The 18,994-nt window shown below is 43.8% G+C and overlaps 2 protein-coding genes and 1 long non-coding RNA gene across 8 annotated transcripts in view; 2 read left to right on the top strand and 1 right to left on the bottom strand.

The window, feature by feature from the left end:
• The window catches only part of thoc5 (THO complex 5), a 30,633-nt gene extending 26,466 nt beyond the window's left edge, over positions 1-4,167 (top strand). For both annotated transcript variants that reach the window (XM_033043367.1, XM_033043366.1), the window contains 4 exons: positions 684-771; positions 1,816-1,931; positions 2,823-3,013; positions 3,680-4,167. In XM_033043367.1, the coding sequence (XP_032899258.1) occupies positions 684-771; positions 1,816-1,931; positions 2,823-3,013; positions 3,680-3,743 (459 nt within the window). In that variant the 3' untranslated portion in view covers positions 3,744-4,167. The remainder of the gene's footprint in view (positions 1-683; positions 772-1,815; positions 1,932-2,822; positions 3,014-3,679) is intronic.
• A 6,979-nt stretch (positions 4,168-11,146) lies between these two features.
• nefh (neurofilament heavy chain) lies at positions 11,147-17,222 on the bottom strand. 5 transcript variants are annotated; one of them, XM_033043362.1, is made up of 6 exons: positions 16,128-17,222; positions 15,304-15,428; positions 12,595-13,381; positions 12,229-12,306; positions 12,121-12,189; positions 11,147-12,075 (listed from the first exon to the last, which is right to left on the bottom strand). In XM_033043362.1, the coding sequence occupies exons 1-6, from the start codon at positions 17,169-17,171 to the stop codon at positions 11,293-11,295; spliced, it is 2,886 nt and encodes a 961-aa protein (XP_032899253.1). In that variant the 5' UTR covers positions 17,172-17,222; the 3' UTR covers positions 11,147-11,292. The 5 variants fall into 5 exon arrangements, with proteins under 5 accessions (XP_032899253.1, XP_032899252.1, XP_032899250.1 ...); XM_033043361.1 differs by having other exon boundaries at positions 12,121-12,306; XM_033043359.1 differs by having other exon boundaries at positions 11,147-12,189; positions 16,128-17,221.
• LOC116987373 lies at positions 12,101-12,510 on the top strand. The gene is made up of 3 exons (XR_004415703.1): positions 12,101-12,158; positions 12,198-12,359; positions 12,396-12,510. It is a non-coding gene; the product is annotated as an uncharacterized LOC116987373 (long non-coding RNA).
• Positions 17,223-18,994: the final 1,772 nt, after the last annotated feature.

Genomic DNA, 18,994 nt, shown 5'->3' with positions numbered 1-18,994 from the left:
TCTGAGGCAAGCAAAGACAAATGTCTAGGACCAAAACTCCATAGTCTTGTACAGTACAAACATGGTTTAAAGGCTGAGGGAGAAAGAAGCACGATATGACGGACACTAAACTAACTGAATCACAGTGTGCTTGTCTCCTTAGTGGCGTCAATTTCTCCTGAGCTACTATCTACCTCATTGGAGATTCTCGGACTATCTTTAATCGGACTTTACTTGACTATATCTTGCACTAAACGTTATTCCTTTATCATGTATCGGTCCACTGTGGAAGGATCGATTGTAATTGTGTATAGTCCTTTCGCTGACTGGATAGCACGCAATAAAAAGCTTTTACTTGTACCTTGGTATACGTGGCGATAAATGAACTACTACGGCTACTAACCTAGTTATATTTAAAGAGGTTGTAGATAAACATATCAATAAGAAAAAGGGGCAGTCATACTAAAGTGAGAGGAATTCAGCTGATGCAGAGTTTAAATATTGACAATGATCATTTCAATAGTTTGCTTTTGTGCTCAAATCCTGTGTGATATTATTGTTAAAGTTCATGCAATTTACAACATCCATTGTTTCAAGTATTATGTGGTCGCACTGAATCATTTCCTGGAGGTGATGTTTCACCACATATACTTTAAACCTCTTGACGACTATAATACTTGAATATCTCTTATATTCTGTCGTAGGTTCTGCCTTATACCAAGCATGTCAGAGAGGCAGACATGGCTCACGAAACTGATCTCTACTTCTCAGCTTTGATAGAACGAGGAACAGGTAAGGGGCAGGTGTTGGTAAAGCTAGCTACATCTGAGCTCAATGCCATTATTGTGATTGCTTAACCTTTAAAGTTTTGGCCAATTATACATAGATCATTTTTGCAGTACAATATTAGGTACAAATAACATGGATAATCAGTTTGTAGGAAATGTCACGTGGCTCTTTGAACATCCTCTGCCCGTCAGAATCATAGTAAATTCTGCCCTTGTAACACTTACCTGCCCAGTTACCGTGTCTTGGTCTCACTGGTCAATGGTTTAGCTTTAGTTCAGCTTAGCATGGAAACAGGTTCTTCAGCCCACCGACACCATGCTGACCATCAGTCACCCGTTTACACTAATTTTATGTTATCCAGCTTTCTCATTCTCTCTGCACACATTGGGTCCAATTAACCTACAAACCCACCATCTGTGGGATGTGGGAAGATACCAGTGCACCTGGTGGAAGCCCACACAGTCAAAAGGAAAATGTTCAGACACCGCACACAGGCAGCACCAGAGGTCAGTATCAAAACACTGGTCTCTGGTGCAGTATTCAGTTAATTCCCAAAACCTTGCTTTAGAATTCTAAGTTAATCTGTTTTCTGACTAATCCTTATTTACCAAATCACTTTTTGGTAACTATGTCATGTCTTAATTGCCTCTCAGTTTTCAAAAAAAAAATCAGCCATATTATAATATCGAAAATCTACTGTGTGGTATGTTGGGGACTAAGGACAATGCAAAAACAGTACTGATATATTTAGAGAGATCATGAGAACTCAATTATATTTGCAGATGCTGGAAATCTCAAATAAAAGCAGAACACATTGGAAACATTCAGTGGGTAGGGACAGACAGTCATTGTTACAGGTCGAAGATCTTTCGTCAACTAGGAGAGAAAAACAACATTAATTTTCAGAGCATCCATAGGTATAATGATCCTAATTCCAAATTGTAAGAAACAGTAAATGTAGCTCTGACGATTGCAATTTGTCGTAGAGTTTGTTTTTGATTAAACAGTTGCTGTGTTAACTTAAAAGTTTTTTTTTTAAACACTTAGCAAAACTGCATGTGGCTATTGTGCTGAATCCAGGTTATTCAACCATCCCGCCCATCTTCAGTATATGTTTAAACTGGAAGGGAGAGAAATCAAGTCGTAATGATGATAATCTAAAGGTAAGGTAATAAGTTGGTAACTATTTCATGGTGCAGAAGGTTAGCAGCCATCCAATTATACTCTTAATCGCATACAGTCATAGATCTGTTCAATGTTGAAACAGGCCGTTCAGCCGACATTATCCATGCTGACCAAATTAGTATTCTAGGCTAGTCCCATTTGCCTGCATTTGGCCCATAACTCTCTAAAGACTTCCCTTCCATATATGTGACCAAAGGTCTTTTAAAAGACATACTATTAATTTCTGTAGCTTCCTCTGGCTTCACTGCAGGGCTCCTAGATTGGTTGACCTCCTTACAATCTCCTTGGAGACAGTCAATATCCCTTTCAAAACCTTTCATCGCCTCTCTCCAGAGAGGAAAGAAAACTTGCTCTCAACCTTTCTGTCCATGTAAACTAGCAGTTCATCTCCAAACTCCCCTTCCAAACTCCTTAAACACGTAGCTTCACAAATGCATGCCTATGTTTTTCACTTCTCCACTTTTTAACCACTCCACTCACAACTGTATCCCTGCCGCTACACTTCTACATAGAACAGTACAGAACAGGAAGAGGCCCTTGGCCCACAAAGTCTGTGCAGAGCGTGATTCCAAGCTAAACTAATCTCTGACTGCACATGATTCATAAGCCCCCGTTCCCTGCAGATACTGCCTGACCCGCTGAGCTGCTCCAACACTATTGTGTCTTATCTTTGGTATAAACCAGCATCTGCAGTTCTTTGTTTCTACCCTTTTAATCATATATAGTCTTTTCCCTGACTGCAGAGCATGCAGCAAAAAAAAAAGCTTTTTCACTGTACCTCAGTGCACGTAACAATAATAAACTAAACTTAACTATTCAATTGATTGAAGTGGTTCCAATTACCTGACCTCTGTATGGATTGTTCTCAGGCTATGGAAGGTGAAGTTAATGTATGTTTCAAGGAATTGCTGGGTCCCAAGCCAGGCCATCAGCTGCTGACTAATCAGATCCAGCGTCTATGCATGTGCCTGGATGTATATCTGGAGACAGAAACTCATGACAGCAGCGTGGAAGGACCAAAGGAATTCCCACGGGAGAAGATGTTTCTGCGGCTTCTTAGGTAAATTCATTTTATCTATACATGAAATTATTTCCTCGAATATGCATTCAATTTAGTTTAGAGAAACAGCGTGGAAACAGGCCCTTCGACCCACCGAGTCAGCGCTGACCAGTAATCAACCATATACTAGTTCTATCCTACACACTAGGGACAAATATTTTTTACAAAAGCCAATTAACCCACAAACCTGCACCTCTATGGGTTTGTAGGTTATTTGGCCTTTGTAAATTGCCCCTAATGTGCAGAAAGTGAATATAGAATAGATATAGAATTAGTGTGAACGGGTGGTCGATAGTCGGCATGGGCCGAAGGGCCTGTTTCCATGCAGTACCTCTAAACTGAAATTTCTTGCGGTCTTGGATGGAGCTGTTCCCAAACCATGCTGTGGTGCATCCAGATAAAATGCATTCTTGGTGCATCTGTAGAAGTTGGTGAGAGTTGTGGGGGACTTGCCAAACTTTTAGTTTAGCTTGCTTCCTAAGCCTTCTAAGGAAGTAGAGGCTTTCTTGGCCATTGCTTCGATATGGCTAGTCCAGGACGCGTTGCTGGTGATATTAACTCCTAGGAAGGAAATGTGTTGAATTAAGTTTAATGTAGCCGCTTTATTTTAATTCCCATCTGTGCATAAACCTTGGTGCTCTTACTCTTTATTCCTGTCTCCTATAGAGGTCCCAATCGAATCAAGCCGTTTAAATATAACCATCCTCAAGGTTTCTTCACACATCGATGACTCAGCAGAACTTGAACAAAGTTGGTGAAGTCATTAACATTACCATGGACCCTTCACAGGAAGTTGTCAATTCGACATGAAACAAAGTAAACTCCATGCATCAGTGTTACAGCTGTGTGCTTTAAAATTTGGATCAAATATGATAATGACGCATATTTTGTTTGGGACTTGCATTTGTCTCCCAAAATATGAACAGGTTAACAATTTAGATGTGGATATGTTGGCATATGGTGTAAAGTATCCTTTTCAGTTGGCATTGAAATTTAATTAACTTGACATTAAGTCTAATTTACAAATAACTGTCTTTAGCTGCTGAGTTTTTTTTAAAGTCTAGTTTTATTATTGAAAAGATTTGTAAAACATTTAAAGTTTTTTTTTTTGTCACATGACTAGCAGCAATCCATTAAAGCTTTTTGTCTTGTAATGCAGAGTTGAGTATTTAATTGTCATATGTATTGAAACAGAACAAAGAAATTCTTACTTGCAGCAGCGTAACAGGTCAGTACACACAGTATGCATAGATAACATAATAAACAAAACAAATACGGTTGAATACATTTTTTTTTTTAATTATTTGAAAAAAGGTTTGGCATTCATCACAGAATATGATCTCAAGCCAACAGTTGACTGATTATGATATTAAGGAGCCTAATAAAATTTTAAAATAATGGGAATCAAGAATTAAACCACTATTGCTTGGAGTCATAAGAACGTTGGTCGTAGATCATGGCGGGAATCGTCCCAGTTACCCGGTGCAAGAATTGCCCTTGGCAATTTCCAGCACCCTATCATTATTGTTTTCTCAATGACAATCCTTCCATTATAAGATCAGAAATGGTAATATTCCATAATAAATATACAATGAATGAATGACTGACTTGCAATTCTGCAGTTCAGGAGGTAGACATGCCTAGGAACAACAAGCATTGAACCACATTCAGGTTTGGGCTCTTGAGCGGCATGTGAGATTCAATGCCACACGAATAACAGGCGATGGAAGACCATCTCCTTTGATGACCTCACCATTGCAAAGTAACCCATCACTGGCATTGGCCACCATTGACTAACAATGTAAAAGACCAGTACAGAAAACCGATCATACTAAAGCTGCTCCATAATCTTGAAAAGAACACAGGTGTAATGGAAAATACTCGACTTGCTTGGTGATGGAGCTCTGACAATTCGCAGAATGTACTTTGGTGATGATTGATGGATATAGCCATGAAAACGGGCCCTTCAGCCCACCTTCCACGCTGACCATCAATCCGCCGTTCACACAGGTTCTATGTTACCCCACTTTCTCATCTACCCCCGGCACACTAGTGGCAATTTACAGCGGCTAATTGACCTACAAACCCGCATGTCTTTGGGATGAGCGAGGAAACCAGAGCACCCGGAGGAAACCCACGCGGTCACAAGGTGAATGTGCAAACTCCACACACAGACAGCAGCCGAGGTCAGGATCGAACCCGGGTCTCCGATGCTGTGAGGCAGGAGCTCTGCCAGTCGCTCGAAACACCAAGGAGTTATTTGTGTACAGATCACATGAATAAGGTAAACCACGATTTTCTTCTCCAGAGGTGACTGGCACAGATTAGAAATTATTAAGGTTATAGAGCATTTTCTTATGTTGAAGATGCCTAGGGGATATGTATTTTGTTGATGTCTTTTTGATACATTCACAGTGAGTGAAATATAGATTTTCTTCTGGCTGTAATGAGCCCAGAGCAGCCATTTGACGGGACATGACAATACCTCGGGATTCTAAGCAATTTAGTCCAAATCCTTCCTGTAAATCTGCTTACACTTGTCATCATCAATTAAAGTTGCTCGGAAACACAGATGTAAGGAATTGTATCCAACGAGCATTGCCCGTAGGACATTTGTTTTAATTTGATGACTATTATTCTGTAGCATGTAGTATCTCCGTATAAATTTCACTTCCATTGACAATAGTTTACAATCTCAAAATTATTTTTTGCTTGCTAGTTCATAGAACAGTAGACCCTTCTGCCCACAATATCTGTGCCATACATGATGCCAACTTAAACTATTTCCCTCTGCCTGCATGTGTGTCTTATCTGTACTCTTGCTCAGTTGCAGGCAAGTCATTATACTGTCCTTTGGCAACTCGTAGGATCATAGAACATGGAACAAGGACCCACAATGTCCATGCCGAACATGATGCCAAGCTCAACTATTATCTGCCTGCACATAATCCATATCCTTCCATTCCCTGATTTGTTGAGCTGCTTCTATTCTCACCAATCCATATTCTCCAGAGATGCTGCCTGACCCGCTGAGTTACTCCAGTACTTTGTGTCTTCTCAAAATTGTAATAGATTAATCAGAAACACCTTAGAATTCTTGCCAACAGCTTTCTTAATATGCAAAGCTTCCTAGGTTTAATGCAAAGGGTTTATTTTTGGTCCCAAGTTATTTACAAGTTATTTTGATTTAAATTATCCAACAAAATCCTTGTATTTTCGGAATATTGCTTTGACGTCATTACTGGTGTGGATTGAATGTTCGCTTTTAGCCACCTGTGGATTCGAAGTGCCGATGAAGTTGAGATTGGCTGTCTCACCTACCTAGGCGCCACATTTTCAGGGGGACTTCTGGGTTCAATGCCCTCTTGTAATTTTGCCCGGATTAAGGGAGGTATCGGACCACCTGTTGCAGGAAATTCCATGCTGGCCCTGTACTTGATAGCTAAATAGGATGATAGCTAAAATAAAACAATTCCTCCAGTTTGATGACCTGGAAAAGATCATCCACACATTCATCTCCTCCCGCCTAGATTACTGCAACTCCCTTTACACTGGCGTCAGCTAATCTTCCCTGTCCCGCCTGCAACTGGTCCAAAAAGCCGCAGCGAGACTCCTGACGGGCACCCGAAAAAGGGACCACATCACCCCGATCCTGGCCTCTCTCCACTGGCTCCCTGTGCGGTTCCACATAAACTTCAAAATACTCCTCCATGTCTACAAATCCCTCAATGGGCTTGCCCCCACCTACATAAAAAGTCTTCTCACCCACCACTCCACCTCCAGGCCCCTCAGATCGGCCGACTTGTGGTTGCTGAATATCCCACGGTCTAGGCATAAGCTCAGGGGCGACCTCGCCTTTGCGGTTGCAGCCCCTAGACTGTGGAACAGCATCCTCTTTCCCATCAGCACTGCCCCCTCCATCGACTCTTTTAAGTCAAGACCAAAGACTTATCTATACTCCCAAGCCTTTCCTGACGTCCTCTGAGTGAGGGCTACATGTATATATGCATGTAGTCTGTTTTGTTGTGCTATTCTTATAACAAATGTAAAGCACTTTGGCCAACGAGAGTTGTTTATTTAAATATGCTATATAAATAAATGTAACTTGACTTGGATTTATATTCAGGATACATGGCCTACTGGATTATAGAAAATATGATTAGCTGAGTCAGGTATTTTTCACTGGCAGATACAATGGCCCAAGTGATCTCTTACTGTGGTGTAAATTGTCGATGGTTGCCCATGTATTTTAATTGTTTCATTTGTAATATTATTCAAATGTGAAATCCAGAAGAGATTGATCTGTAAATCTCCACAGACTGCGAAGCCAGTAATGCTATCCCACAAGAAACTCTACATTCTTCAAAGCTGGAATCTATGCTTAGAAATCTCAGTGCCACATCGCAGTGGATTTTGGTATTGATCCCCGTTAGGACCTTCAAGCATACATTTTTAACTTTTAGATTCTTCTTTTAGACTTTTGAAATACAGCACGGAAACAGGCCCTTCAGCCCACTGTGTTCGTGCCGACCAGCGATCCCCATACACTAGCACTATCCTACACACTAGGGTTAATTTACAATTTTACCGAGGCCACTTAATACAATACAATACAATTTATTGTCATCTGAGGCTCAAACGAAATTCTGTTTCCACAGCCATTCAAACAAAGACAATTTCCTAGACATACACACAATTTAATTCACACAAACATCCATCACAGTGGACCCACTGTGATAGAAGGCAAAGTCTTTTCTCTCTCCTGTTCTCCATGTCTATCCCGATATCCAAGCCCAGGCGGGCGATGATAAGTCCCACGGCCATTTTAGGCCGTGTCGGGCGATTTACGGCCCCGCTCCCAGTCTAAAAGTCACAAAGTTGGAGTCCCCGGCGGGCGCTGGAATGTCCCACGGCCATGAAGCCGCGCCGGGCGATGTACGTCCCCGCTCCAGGTCGTTCCAACCCCGCGACACGGGCTGGAGAAGTCGCGTTGCGGGAGCTCCGGGAAGCGGTCTCTCTCTCCCCCCCGGACCCGCGAGCTCCCGATGTCCCAGTCCACCGGACCTGCGGCTGCGTTGCTGGAGCCTCCGAGCCCCAGGAGTCGAGTCGCAGCAGCGAGTCACCACCGCTCCCCACGCTCCGAGGCCGGCCAGCCCCACGATGGTGAGTAGTCCGCAGCTCCGCAGTCTCCCGAGCCCCCGGGTCGTTCAGGTTGGAGGCCGCTCCACGGTGCTAGGCCCCAACGACAACGGAGACCCGACAGGGAAAAGGTCGGGTCTCCCGGACAGGGAAGAGATTTTAAACGGTCTCCCGCCCCCCACATATACACATTTAAAACTAGTATTAAAAAATACTAGTTAATCTACCAACCTTTACGTCTTTAGAATGTGGGAGGAAACCGGAGCACCTGGAGAAAACCCACGCGGTCACAGGGAGAACGGACAAACACCACACAGACAGAACCCATAGTTAGTATTGAACCCGAGTCTTTGGCGCTGTAAGGCAGCAACTCTGTGCCACCGTATCATATTGGTGGCTGTCTTATTTTTGATTTATCTCTTAACCAGTCTGAAGAAGGGTTTTGGCCCGAAACGTTGCCTATTTCCTTCGCTCCATAGATGCTGCTGCACCCGCTGAGTTTCTCCAGCATTTTTGTGTACCTTCGATTTTCCAGCATCTGCAGTTCCTTCTTGAACACTTTTACAAACATTGTTGGAATTACAATAACTAGATTCAGATGGCTGCCCCAATCGAAACTCCAGTACCAGTAAAGCCAATTTATTTCAGAATTGCCATTTAATTAGAATACTATTCAGTGTGTTTATTTGGTTGATAATCCAATGAATTGCCTATGTGCTGGAGAACATGATTCAGCAGAGTAAATGTCCATCATTCAGCTGTGTTCGTTACACCATTCTAAGAGAGGTTGCACTGCCTACTTTTGAGAAGGTAAGAGATATTCACACACCAGGAACTGCAGTTGCTGGTTTACAAAAATAGGCACAAAGTGCTGTAGTAACTCAGTGGGTCAGGCAGCAGCTCTGGAGAACATAGGTGACGTTTCAGGTTTAGAAACGTCACCTTTGCGGCGCCCCCGTGAGGCCGTGCCGCATTGATGGCAGCCTCTGCCTACCATCTGTCTATTTTTCTATCTTTTTTATTTTTAGTTTGTTTAAAAAGTATGTTTAGGAGGATTTATTTTTGTATTTCTATGTGCGGGAGGGGAGTAGGGTAAGGGGGAAACCGTTTCTCAGTCACTTCCTGGTGAGGATGTTACTATTCTCTGAGTCGCATCTTCGCTCCCCCCCCCCCCCCCCCGCCAGCATGAATCTATGCCCAGCTCGGCCTGTGGGCTTCGGGAGCCACGGTCTCCGATAGGAGGTGGCCGATTCGGAAGTCCAAGCCGCTGAGAATGTTCTCCCGTTCTGACATCAGAGTTCCATCATTCGGCGAGCGGGCCTAAATATCTGGCCGCCCGTAGTGGCGACAGCTAAGGATTCGGGAGACCCCCAACCACGGGTAAACAACTGAGGAGGATGACTGAACTTTGGTGCCTTCCCTCAGTGGGAAAATTTGTGTGGGGATGTCTATGTTAAAGACTATCGTGTAGTGTGTTCTTTATTTTATTCGTATGGCTGTATGGTGACCATACATTTCACTGTACCAATTGGTACATGTGACAAATAAATGTCTCGTCTCTTGTCTTGACCCTTCTTCAGATTCAGAAGAGAATTGGGAGCGAGATATAGCTTTTCTATGGTTTCTATGCATAGATTCCAGATTTGAAGTATGCAGTTTCATTGTGGAATTGTATAACTGACTTTGCCATTGACGGAAATTTACAGATACATTGTTCTTGACTTCACATTTGAGTGAAATTAAAAAAAGAAAGCAATTAAAATGCATGTGCAACCGTAGAAAATTTATATTTATGGACAAAAGGGGCTTTGTCTCACCCCAGCTTTCAGCTTTCTCCCCCTTACTACAATCAGTCTGAAGAAGGCTTCCCATACAACACGACGCCTGTCCATGTTCTCCAGTGATGCTGTCTGACCCGCTGAGTTACTCCAGCACTTTGTATCTTTTACTGTAGTTCCTTGTTTCTGCTCTTTACTATATCCAGTTGTGTAAGACACTAACCATTCTAGCGGATTCAAGTGGTTTTCATCTACTCTACAATTTGATATGTTTTAATAGACTATTCTTCCTGGAGAAGTAGGGATAACAGCTATTGGCATTGAATCTACAATTAACTTTACAAGCAGTTGAATAAGGGGTGGGAATTAATAAGCTTTGGCTTCTTCCTGCTCCTTTTCGGACACATACGATTTCATTTATTTATAGATATTGTTTATGACACTTTATAAATATTTTTGTTTTGTTTTTTGTATGCTGTTTCACACTTGCTTTTTATTCTTTTATTCTGTTCGAAATAAATAATAAAATAAATTAATTAATAACTTTCGTAGACGAGAGTGGTGTCGTGCTAGCTGATAATTTGATTATTTTGACGCAAAATGCTTTTTGTTATAGACGTTGACTACAAAATGCAATCATTTATATGTGCCAAGAATTTCCATCTGTTTTCTAACTCTTTCCAAGAGTGGATCAGTGGCATACCATATAAACCCTCTGTACCACCTTGATGCCGTACCAAGTCCGCTGAAGTGGCTGCTTCCAATAAAAGCATAGACATAGGCATGGAAACACTGGAACAAAGGCAGACCTTGAGAAAACAGGACATTTCTAGTAAAAAATTGCTGCTTTATTCAAAGAAAATGCAATTACTTTTAATTAGAGGTTTCTGTAATACATAACATTTAATTGTGTAAGCATTGATATATATACTTCAGAGGCACATTGTATCTGTTAAGCTCTTTATATATTGCACTTTGCAAATAATTGACATTGTTTTAAATTGTGAATGTGACTTTTAAGGTTTAACATGGCGTTATTTAGATTACTGTGACTGAGTGAACATTTTATCGTTAAGTGATAGATATACCTCAATCGGTCATCTTAAATGCACTTATTAATGAGGCAGGGGTAATTATTTGTAGGCTTCAAGTGCTTAGCATTCTGCATACATCACATTCTGCTATATAGGTTATCACGATGCATTTGTCTGCCTCTTCAGTGAATGTATATTGCTATCCAGCTCCTTGTGGCATGAACAAGGTAAATTGTTATCTTGGCAGTTTGTCAACAACAGTTGTTTAGTTCTTTGCTTCAGTATTTCTTTGGTGATTATTCTCCCCAATAAATATTTGTTACGCCTTTTAATCTTCAGCTTTTTTGGTTTTGTCTGCCGCCTTTGTTTCGTCTTTAGTGCTGGAAGACATTTCAGATTTTTCCTCTTTGCTTTCTTTAACTTGTGTTTCTTCTCTACCTTCAGGTGTTTTCTCTTTACTAACCTGATCCTTTTCTGATTTCTCTTCCTTTTGATCTTTCGTAGGCTCTGATTTCTCTACTTTTTTCACAGTCTCAGTCATCTCATCCTTTGTTTCTTTGTCATTTTCTTTACTTTGGTCGTTGGCTTCTTTAGTGTCGGCTGCTTTTTCAGGTTCCTTTGCTTTTGCAGGCTCCTGTTTAGCTGGCTCTGTTTCTGTAGCCTTTTTTGATTCTTCTTTTTTTGGTTCTGATTGCCCCTGAGGCGTAGGCTCTGGTTTACAAGGATCTTTCTGTGTTTCAGCTTCAACTTTCGCTTCTGGTTTTGCATCTTTCTTAACCACCTCCTCTTCAGATTTGGGTTCTGGCTTTGTATCTTTCTTCACCTCCTTCTCCTCGGCTTTGGACTCTGGTTTTACATCTTTCTTTACTTCCTTCTCTTCAGGTTTCACCTCTGGTTTTGCTTCTTTCTTGGGTTCTTTCTCTTCAGGTTTGGTCTCTGGTTTTGTATCTTTCTTCACCGTTTCTTCAGGTTTGGACTCTGGTTTCACATCTTTCTTTACTTCTTTCTCTTCAGGTTTCACCTCTGGTTTTGCTTCTTTCGTGACTTCTTTCTCCTCTGGTTTGGACTCTGGCTTTGTATCTTTCTTCACCTGCTTCTCTTCAGGTTTGGACTCTGGTTCTGCATCTTTTGTGGCTTCTTTCTCTTCAGGTTTGGCCTCTGGCTTTGTATCTTTCTTCACCTCCTTCTCTTCAGGTTTAGACTCTGGTTTTGCGTCTTTCTTAACCTCTGCAGGCTTGGACTCTGGTTCTGCATCTTTTGTGGCTTCTTTCTCTTCAGGTTTAGACTCTGCTTTTGCTTCTTTCTCCTCGGGTTTGGACTCTGGCTTTGCTTCCTTCTTAACCTCTTCAGGTTTGGCCTCTGGCTTTGTATCTTTCTTCACCTCCTTCTCTTCAGGTTTAGACTCTGGTTTTGCTTCTTTCATAACTGCAGGTTTGGACTCTGGTTCTGCATCTTTTGTGGCTTCTTTCTCTGCAGGTTTGGACTCTGGCTCTGCATCTTTTGTGGCTTCTTTCTCTGCAGGTTTGGACTCTGGTTCTGCATCTTTTGTGGCTTCTTTCTCTGCAGGTTTGGACTCTGGTTCTGCTTCTTTCTCCTCGGGTTTGGACTCTGGTTTTGCTTCCTTCTTAACCTCTTCAGGTTTGGACTCTTTCTTGGGTTCTTTCTCTTCAGGTTTCACCTCTGGTTTTGCGTCCTTCTTCACTTCTTTCTCCTCAGGTTTGACTTCCTGTTCTGCATCTTTCTTGACCTCCATCTCTTCAGGTTTGGGTTCTGGTTTTGAATCTTCCTTTTCTTCATCCTTGCTTTCTGCTTTTGATTCCTTTTCCTTCTCTTTGGTTTTAGATTCCAGTTCAGCTTGTTCCTCTGCTTCCTTTTTTGCTGGTTTTGTCATTCCTTTATCCTCTGGCTTCTTTTCTGGGCTTTCCTTCTCCTTGGGTTTGTCTGGTGATTTATCTTCCACCTTTATCGTCAGTTCCTTTTTGTCTTTGGCTGGTTCTTCTTGCTTTTCCTCTGCTTGTGCCTTGCTTCCCTTTTTCACATCTTCTTTATTGTCTATTTTTTCTTTTACTTTCTCTTCTTCTGCAACATTTTCAGTTTTTGTGTCCTCATCTTTTACGCTTCCTTTGTCAGATTTAGTTTCTTGTTCATCTTTAGATGCTGCTTCCTCCTCTTTGGCCTCCTTTTCAACTCCCTCTCCTTTTTCTTCTCCAGCCTCTTCTGACTCTTCAGGTGTACTTACTTTCTCCTCCATTTCCTCTTCTGCGACCACTTCATCTGCTTCTTTCTCAATTGGTTTGATTGGTTCATCAAACTTGGCCATAATATGGTTGGGCACCAAGGATCCTTTATGAAACCCTTCTGGAGAATAGTAGGGACCTCCCCCCAAAAATCTTGATTCTTCACCCTCCAGAAGTTTCCTTTATAAAATAAGATGACAATAGGAATACATTATTCCTAATATTTATGAATGGTGTTTGACACCTTACAATACTGAACCTTATGTTATCAGTGATGGAACAAGAAAAACATTGGGTACAAATGAATTAAAAGTTAAAATAGAAATAGTAGAAATACGTGGCAAATATTTACCGCGTGAAAAGGAAATAGGCCTACAGTGCAGGAAGTTACCATGCTCTCATTGAGGTGTCAATTTATCAGTGGCACAGAGTGGCACAGTGTTAGAGCTGCTGCCTCACAGTGCCAGAGAACTGGGTTCAAGCCTGACCTCCGGTGCTCTCTGTGCAGGGTTTGCATGCTCTCCCTGTGATCTAGTAGATTTCTTTTGGATGCTCTGGTTGCCTCGCACATCCCAAAGACATGAGGGTTTGTTGCCCTGTGTAAATTGCCCCTCGAGTGTGGAATGAGTGATGGAATGGGGTGGGAGATTGCAGCCTTCACATGGTACACCCTGTTTAAATTAATGCAATTAACCCAACGTGCACAAACAAATAGGTGGAGTGTTTTGGTGTCTACAACTTTAGGTTGTGCATGCCATACGCAAGAAGAAGAAGTGGTGGAATCTGGGGGGAGTTGATGATAATGTGAGGAGAATAAAATGGAATTAATGTAGGATTAGTGTAAATGGGTGGTTAACAGCATGGGCTCAATGTGCTGAAAGGCATGTTTCTGTGCTATATTCATACATCCTTCAATACATCCATCTAGTCAGCCCTCTATCACTCCATCCAGCCATTGTGTATTTCTAGTATTATTTAATTCTATACTGCAGGAATGGTTCCAGAGGTAAGACACCTGTACCAATGGGAAACATTTGGAGAAGCTAGGGTTGTTCTCTTTAGAGGGGAGAAGATTGAGAGATGTGATGAAGGCATTTAAGATGGAGTAGGTAATGAAAAACTGTTCTCAACAGTACAAATAAGGAGATATAGAGGATCCAAATATAATAATATTGGCCAAAGGTTAAAATATAATTCAAAATCTACAATATTATGTTTGGTGAAAAAGTGGATGGTACAATATCTGATGCTTTCTGGATTAGAGGGTATTAGCTATAACAAAAGGGTGGATAAACTTGGATTGTTTTCCCTGGAGTTTGAGGTTGAGGGAAGACCTGATAGATGTATACAAAATTACGAGAGGCAAAGATAGAATCTTTTGTCCATAGGGTGGAAATGTCAAATACGAGTAGGCATAGCTTAAATGTGGAAGGGACAAAGGAGACGCGTGGGGCAAGATTTCTGCACAGAGTGTGGTGGACGCCTAAAACTGCCAATGGTGGTGGTGGAGGCGGGTACTTTGGTGATATTAAGTTGCTTCTGGAATGGCACATCAATATGCATGGAATGAATATCAAGTGCAGCCAGAGGCGATTAGTTTCTCTTGGCATCGTGTCCAGCAGGGATAGTGGGCCGACTGGCCTGTTCATGTGTTGCACTGTTATATGAAAAGCATTGTCTAATCGGATGGTTCAAGCAGATTCAGCCTTGGTTACCAACCAATAGTTGGGGGAAGGTGGGGCATAGCTAGGTAAAGAGAAAGGTGGGGGTGTCAGATTCACTGTTTGGTTTTCCAGAGAGAATAAAGTTTAAATAATCTCCTTCTTTGCTCTTCCCATTTTCATGATTCTATGTCCCACCAAAGTATCAAGGCTGATAACCACCAGCTCCACAAACTCTGGAGCCGTTATGTTATTTGCACGTTCCTTTTAGATTTATTGATAGCACACAGACATGTCTGTGTTGAACATGATGCCAAGTTAAACTAGCCTCCTCTGCCTGCACATGCTCGACATCCCTCCATTCCCTGCAAATCAGGTGCTGATCTGAATGCCTCCTCTACCTTCACGCTCATTCCGCGCCATTTGCATTTGACCTCATACCTATAAGCTGCAATCTCAATGTCCAAGGCCATTTTCACGTTGAGTAAATCTTGGTACTCCCTCAGTTGGGCAGCCATTTCCCATTTTGTGCTCCTCAGTTCGTTCTCAAGTTGCTGTGTGGCTTCCTGCAATATGAAATATTTAATATCTGTACATTATGGCACGCTTAGACTTTTAACTGTGTAAAATTTGTAATCAAAGTGCCCTGGTATCTTCGGATGTAGGATTGACTATTTGAGGACGCGAGCATGCATTAAACTTTGACTAACTTATCCAAAGCAAAACGCGAAGTGCTGAAGGAACTCAGCGGGCCAGGCAGCATCTGTGGAAGGAAAATAAACAGACGATTTTTCGGGTCGAGACCCTTCCTCAGACGTCGTCTGTCCATTCGCTCCACAGATGCTGCCTAACCCGCTGAGTTCCTCCAGCAGTGTGTGTTTTGTACAACATTCCAACATCTGTAGTTCCTTGTATCATCTTTTGATTAACGCAGTTGATTAAAAAATATATATGATACTCACAAAATCGGTTTTGCAAATTAAATGAACATTAGAACTAGGATTAGGATCTAGAGACACAAAAAACTGCAGTTGCTAGAATCTTGATCAAAACACAGTGCTGGGTGAATTCAATGGGACAGGCAGCATCTGCGGGGGGAATGGACAGTCTGAAGAAGGCTCCCGACCTGAAACATGGACTGTCCATTCCCTCCACGGACGCTGGCTGACCCGCTGAGTTCCACCAGCATGTTGTAATTAGGACGTGTTTTGCTTCTATTGGGAACTTCTATTTGGGGGGAAATGTTACAAGTTGTCAAAAACTACCTGGTATGTGGATAGATCCGCATTGTGTCTGTCTTCCATTTCAATCCTTTGCCTCTCCATTGAGTCTTTGGTCCCCCTCATGGTCTCCAGTTCGGTATTCTTGCACTGCAGATGCTTGCGATATTCGAAGATTTCACCCTGGGCTGCGTGGATAGCGTCCGTGTTGACCTTGGCGGCTTGGTTGAGCCGTTCCAGCTTGACTTTGAACACCTCCTCGGTCTGACTGGTGGTCTTGACGGCGTGCCCTTCCAGCTGCTCGCGAATCTCCCGCAGAGCCGCCGTGACGTCGGACTTGAGCGAGTCCCTGACTTCCAGAGAGACCTGCGAGCCTTGGATTTGGTTGCTGAGATCTCGCACCTCCTCCTCGTGGTTCTCCCTCATGGATGAAGCCTCGTCGGTGAGGAGGTGCAACTTCCTGTTCAGGTCCAGCTTCAACAAGCCCATCTCCTCGACCTCCTTGTTCAGGGCTCTGATGCTGTTGTCTATGTCCTCCCTCATTCTGTTCTCGTCCTGGTACCTCATCTTGATGTGTTGGATGTCGTCATCCAGGTGTTCCTGCTCCATCTGTAGCTGCACCTTCTCGTTGCTGACCTGCACCGCCACATTGCGCAGATCCCTGATCTCCCTCTCGTACAGCTCCCCTATGGCCGAACGGCCGGACTGCTGCTGTCTCAGCGAAGTTGCCTCCGCCTCCAGGTTCTTGTTCTGCAGCTCCAAGTTCCTCACCTTGTCGATGTAAGTGGCGAAGCGGTCGTTCAAGGTCTGCAGCATCTCCTTCTCGTTGCGCGACCTCATGTCTCCTCCATTGATGAACCCGGAGTCCAGGCTCTCGCTGGACACCGTGATCTGGGGGTTGAAGTTGGCCGTCAGGCTCGGGGCGACCCGTTTGTACGAGGCGACTGTGCTGGGGCTCCGAGACCAGGTTTGGGAATGGAAGCCGCTGCTTGCTAAAGAGCCGGCGGAGCGTTGCACGGACCGGGGAGAGTCCCCCAGTATCCTGCGGTGGGAGCTAACGCCGTACATTGTATCCAGACTGTAACTCATCGCGTGGAAGGGACGCTTGCACTGCAGTAGGCTGGGAGGAGGCTGTGCCTTTTATACACCGCAGAATGTGCTAATTTGGCAGCAACTGCTCCAACTTCGACTCACCCGCCCATCTGCTAAAGATAGCTCAGACTACCCCCTCCCCCCTCTTCCCCCCTCCCCTCCCATAACAGCCATCCTGAAAGAGAACCATTTTAACCAGTTCAGGCAACCAGATACGTCCTTTGCAGATAAAGGTACCTATTTGCTCTTTAAAAAACAAACAAATCTGTACTCAACTCTCATCAACATAATTGAATCAGGGCGAAAAAAACTGCTCTGAAAATTTATACTTCTGATCAGCTTATATCGTTAAAATAAACATGGTGTTAATAACCTGCAGTCAATGTCTAGAGGATTTCCAGGGAATTCTAATGACAAGAAAACTTCGCATTTTGTCCCGGGGTTTATTAAATTCCGCAGTACCATTAATCGTTCAACTTTTGAGGAGGGGTTCTTATTCCTATTAAGTTTAAATCGTTGCAAACTTTGTATAACGTATCTGATCAAAACTCGTATGTTGTTCAATTGGAAAACGTCAGATGTCTTAACTGTTAGTGAGCGAAATGCATTTCGAGTTAAAGATATTTTGTGTTAAAATTGTGGGGTTTTTTTAGTTCCGTGCATTTTAGGCAAAAAAATCGTTTTATTTTATTGTGAGACGGATTGTATTTTCAGCACTATTTTACTGGACAGCACCTTCCGCAATGCCGTGTCTGACGAAGGTATGACCTTTATCGGCGAGTCTTAAATACGGTTTAACTGTAAGGTAAGAAGATTTACCACGACGTATACCGGGCCTTTTCAAATAGAGAATGAATGTAGACTGAAATATTTCTTTTCTTTGATTAGGTTTTGGGGGCCTGCAGGGTCTAGCGACAACCCCTTCACACAAGCAAACCAGTTGACTTTGACTTTCCACCAACGTATAAGAAGTAAATTCCATATGTGGAGCGAGTTTTCACATTAAAACCTTATGCTCAATATAAATCTCTCTTAAGAATGCAATTATTTTTTAAAACATTAAGTTGCTGAAATAAGCAATATAATGTCAGCTTGTCAGGTTTCGTTTCACGGTCACCCCTCCCCTCTACCTCCCCCCCCCCCCACTCATATCTCCCTCCCTCTCCTCCCCCCCCCCCCCTCTCCTCCCCCCCCCTCCTCCCCCCCCCCCCCCCCACTCATATCTCCCTCCCTCTCCCCCTCTCCTCCCCCCCCCACCTCACCTCTCCCCTCCCCCCCACCTCTCCCTCTCTCCCCCCCACCTCTCCCTCTCTCCCCCCCTCCCCCACCTCTCCCTCTCTACCCCCCCCCCACCTCCCTCTCCCCCCCCCCCCCCACCTCTCCCTCTCTCCCCCCCCCCCACCTCTCCCTCTCTCTCTCCCTCCCTCTCCCCCCCACCTCTCCCCCTCTCCACCTCTACCCCCCCTCTCCACCTCTACCCCCCTCTCCCACCCCCCACCCTCTCCCCCCCCCCACCTCTCCCCCTCACCTCTCCCCCTTCCCCTCTCCCCCCTCCCCTCTCCCCCCTCCCCTCTCCCCCCCCCCCCACCTCTCCCTCTCTCTCCCTCTCTCCCTCCCCCCCACCTCTCCCCCCCCCCCCACCTCTCCCCCCCCTCTCCACCTCTACCCCCCCTCTCCACCTCTACCCCCCTCTCCCTCCCCCCACCCTCTCCCCTCCCTCTCCCCCCCCCCACCTCTCCCCCTCACCTCTTCCCCCTCCCCTCTCCCCCCTCCCCTCTCCCCCCTCCCCTCTCCCCTCTCCCTCCCCCCCTCCCTCTCCC

The sequence above is a fragment of the Amblyraja radiata genome, chromosome 25 (genome assembly GCF_010909765.2).
Source record: "Amblyraja radiata isolate CabotCenter1 chromosome 25, sAmbRad1.1.pri, whole genome shotgun sequence".
Classification (NCBI taxonomy): Eukaryota; Metazoa; Chordata; class Chondrichthyes; order Rajiformes; family Rajidae; genus Amblyraja; species Amblyraja radiata.
This window is presented reverse-complemented; position numbering and strand designations above follow the sequence as displayed.

Coding starts and splice junctions, on each gene's coding strand:
- nefh (XM_033043358.1), bottom strand. CDS start 17,171: ATGAGTTACAGTCTGGATACAATGTACGGCGTTAGCTCCCACCGCAGG. Junction 13,382..15,303: donor ATTGAGATTGCAGCTTATAG/GTATGAGGTCAA, acceptor TATTTTATAAAG/GAAACTTCTGGAGGGTGAAG. Junction 12,307..12,594: donor AAGAGTCCAAACCTGAAGAG/GTTAAGAAGGAA, acceptor AAACCTGAAGAG/GTTAAGAAGGAAGCAAAGCC.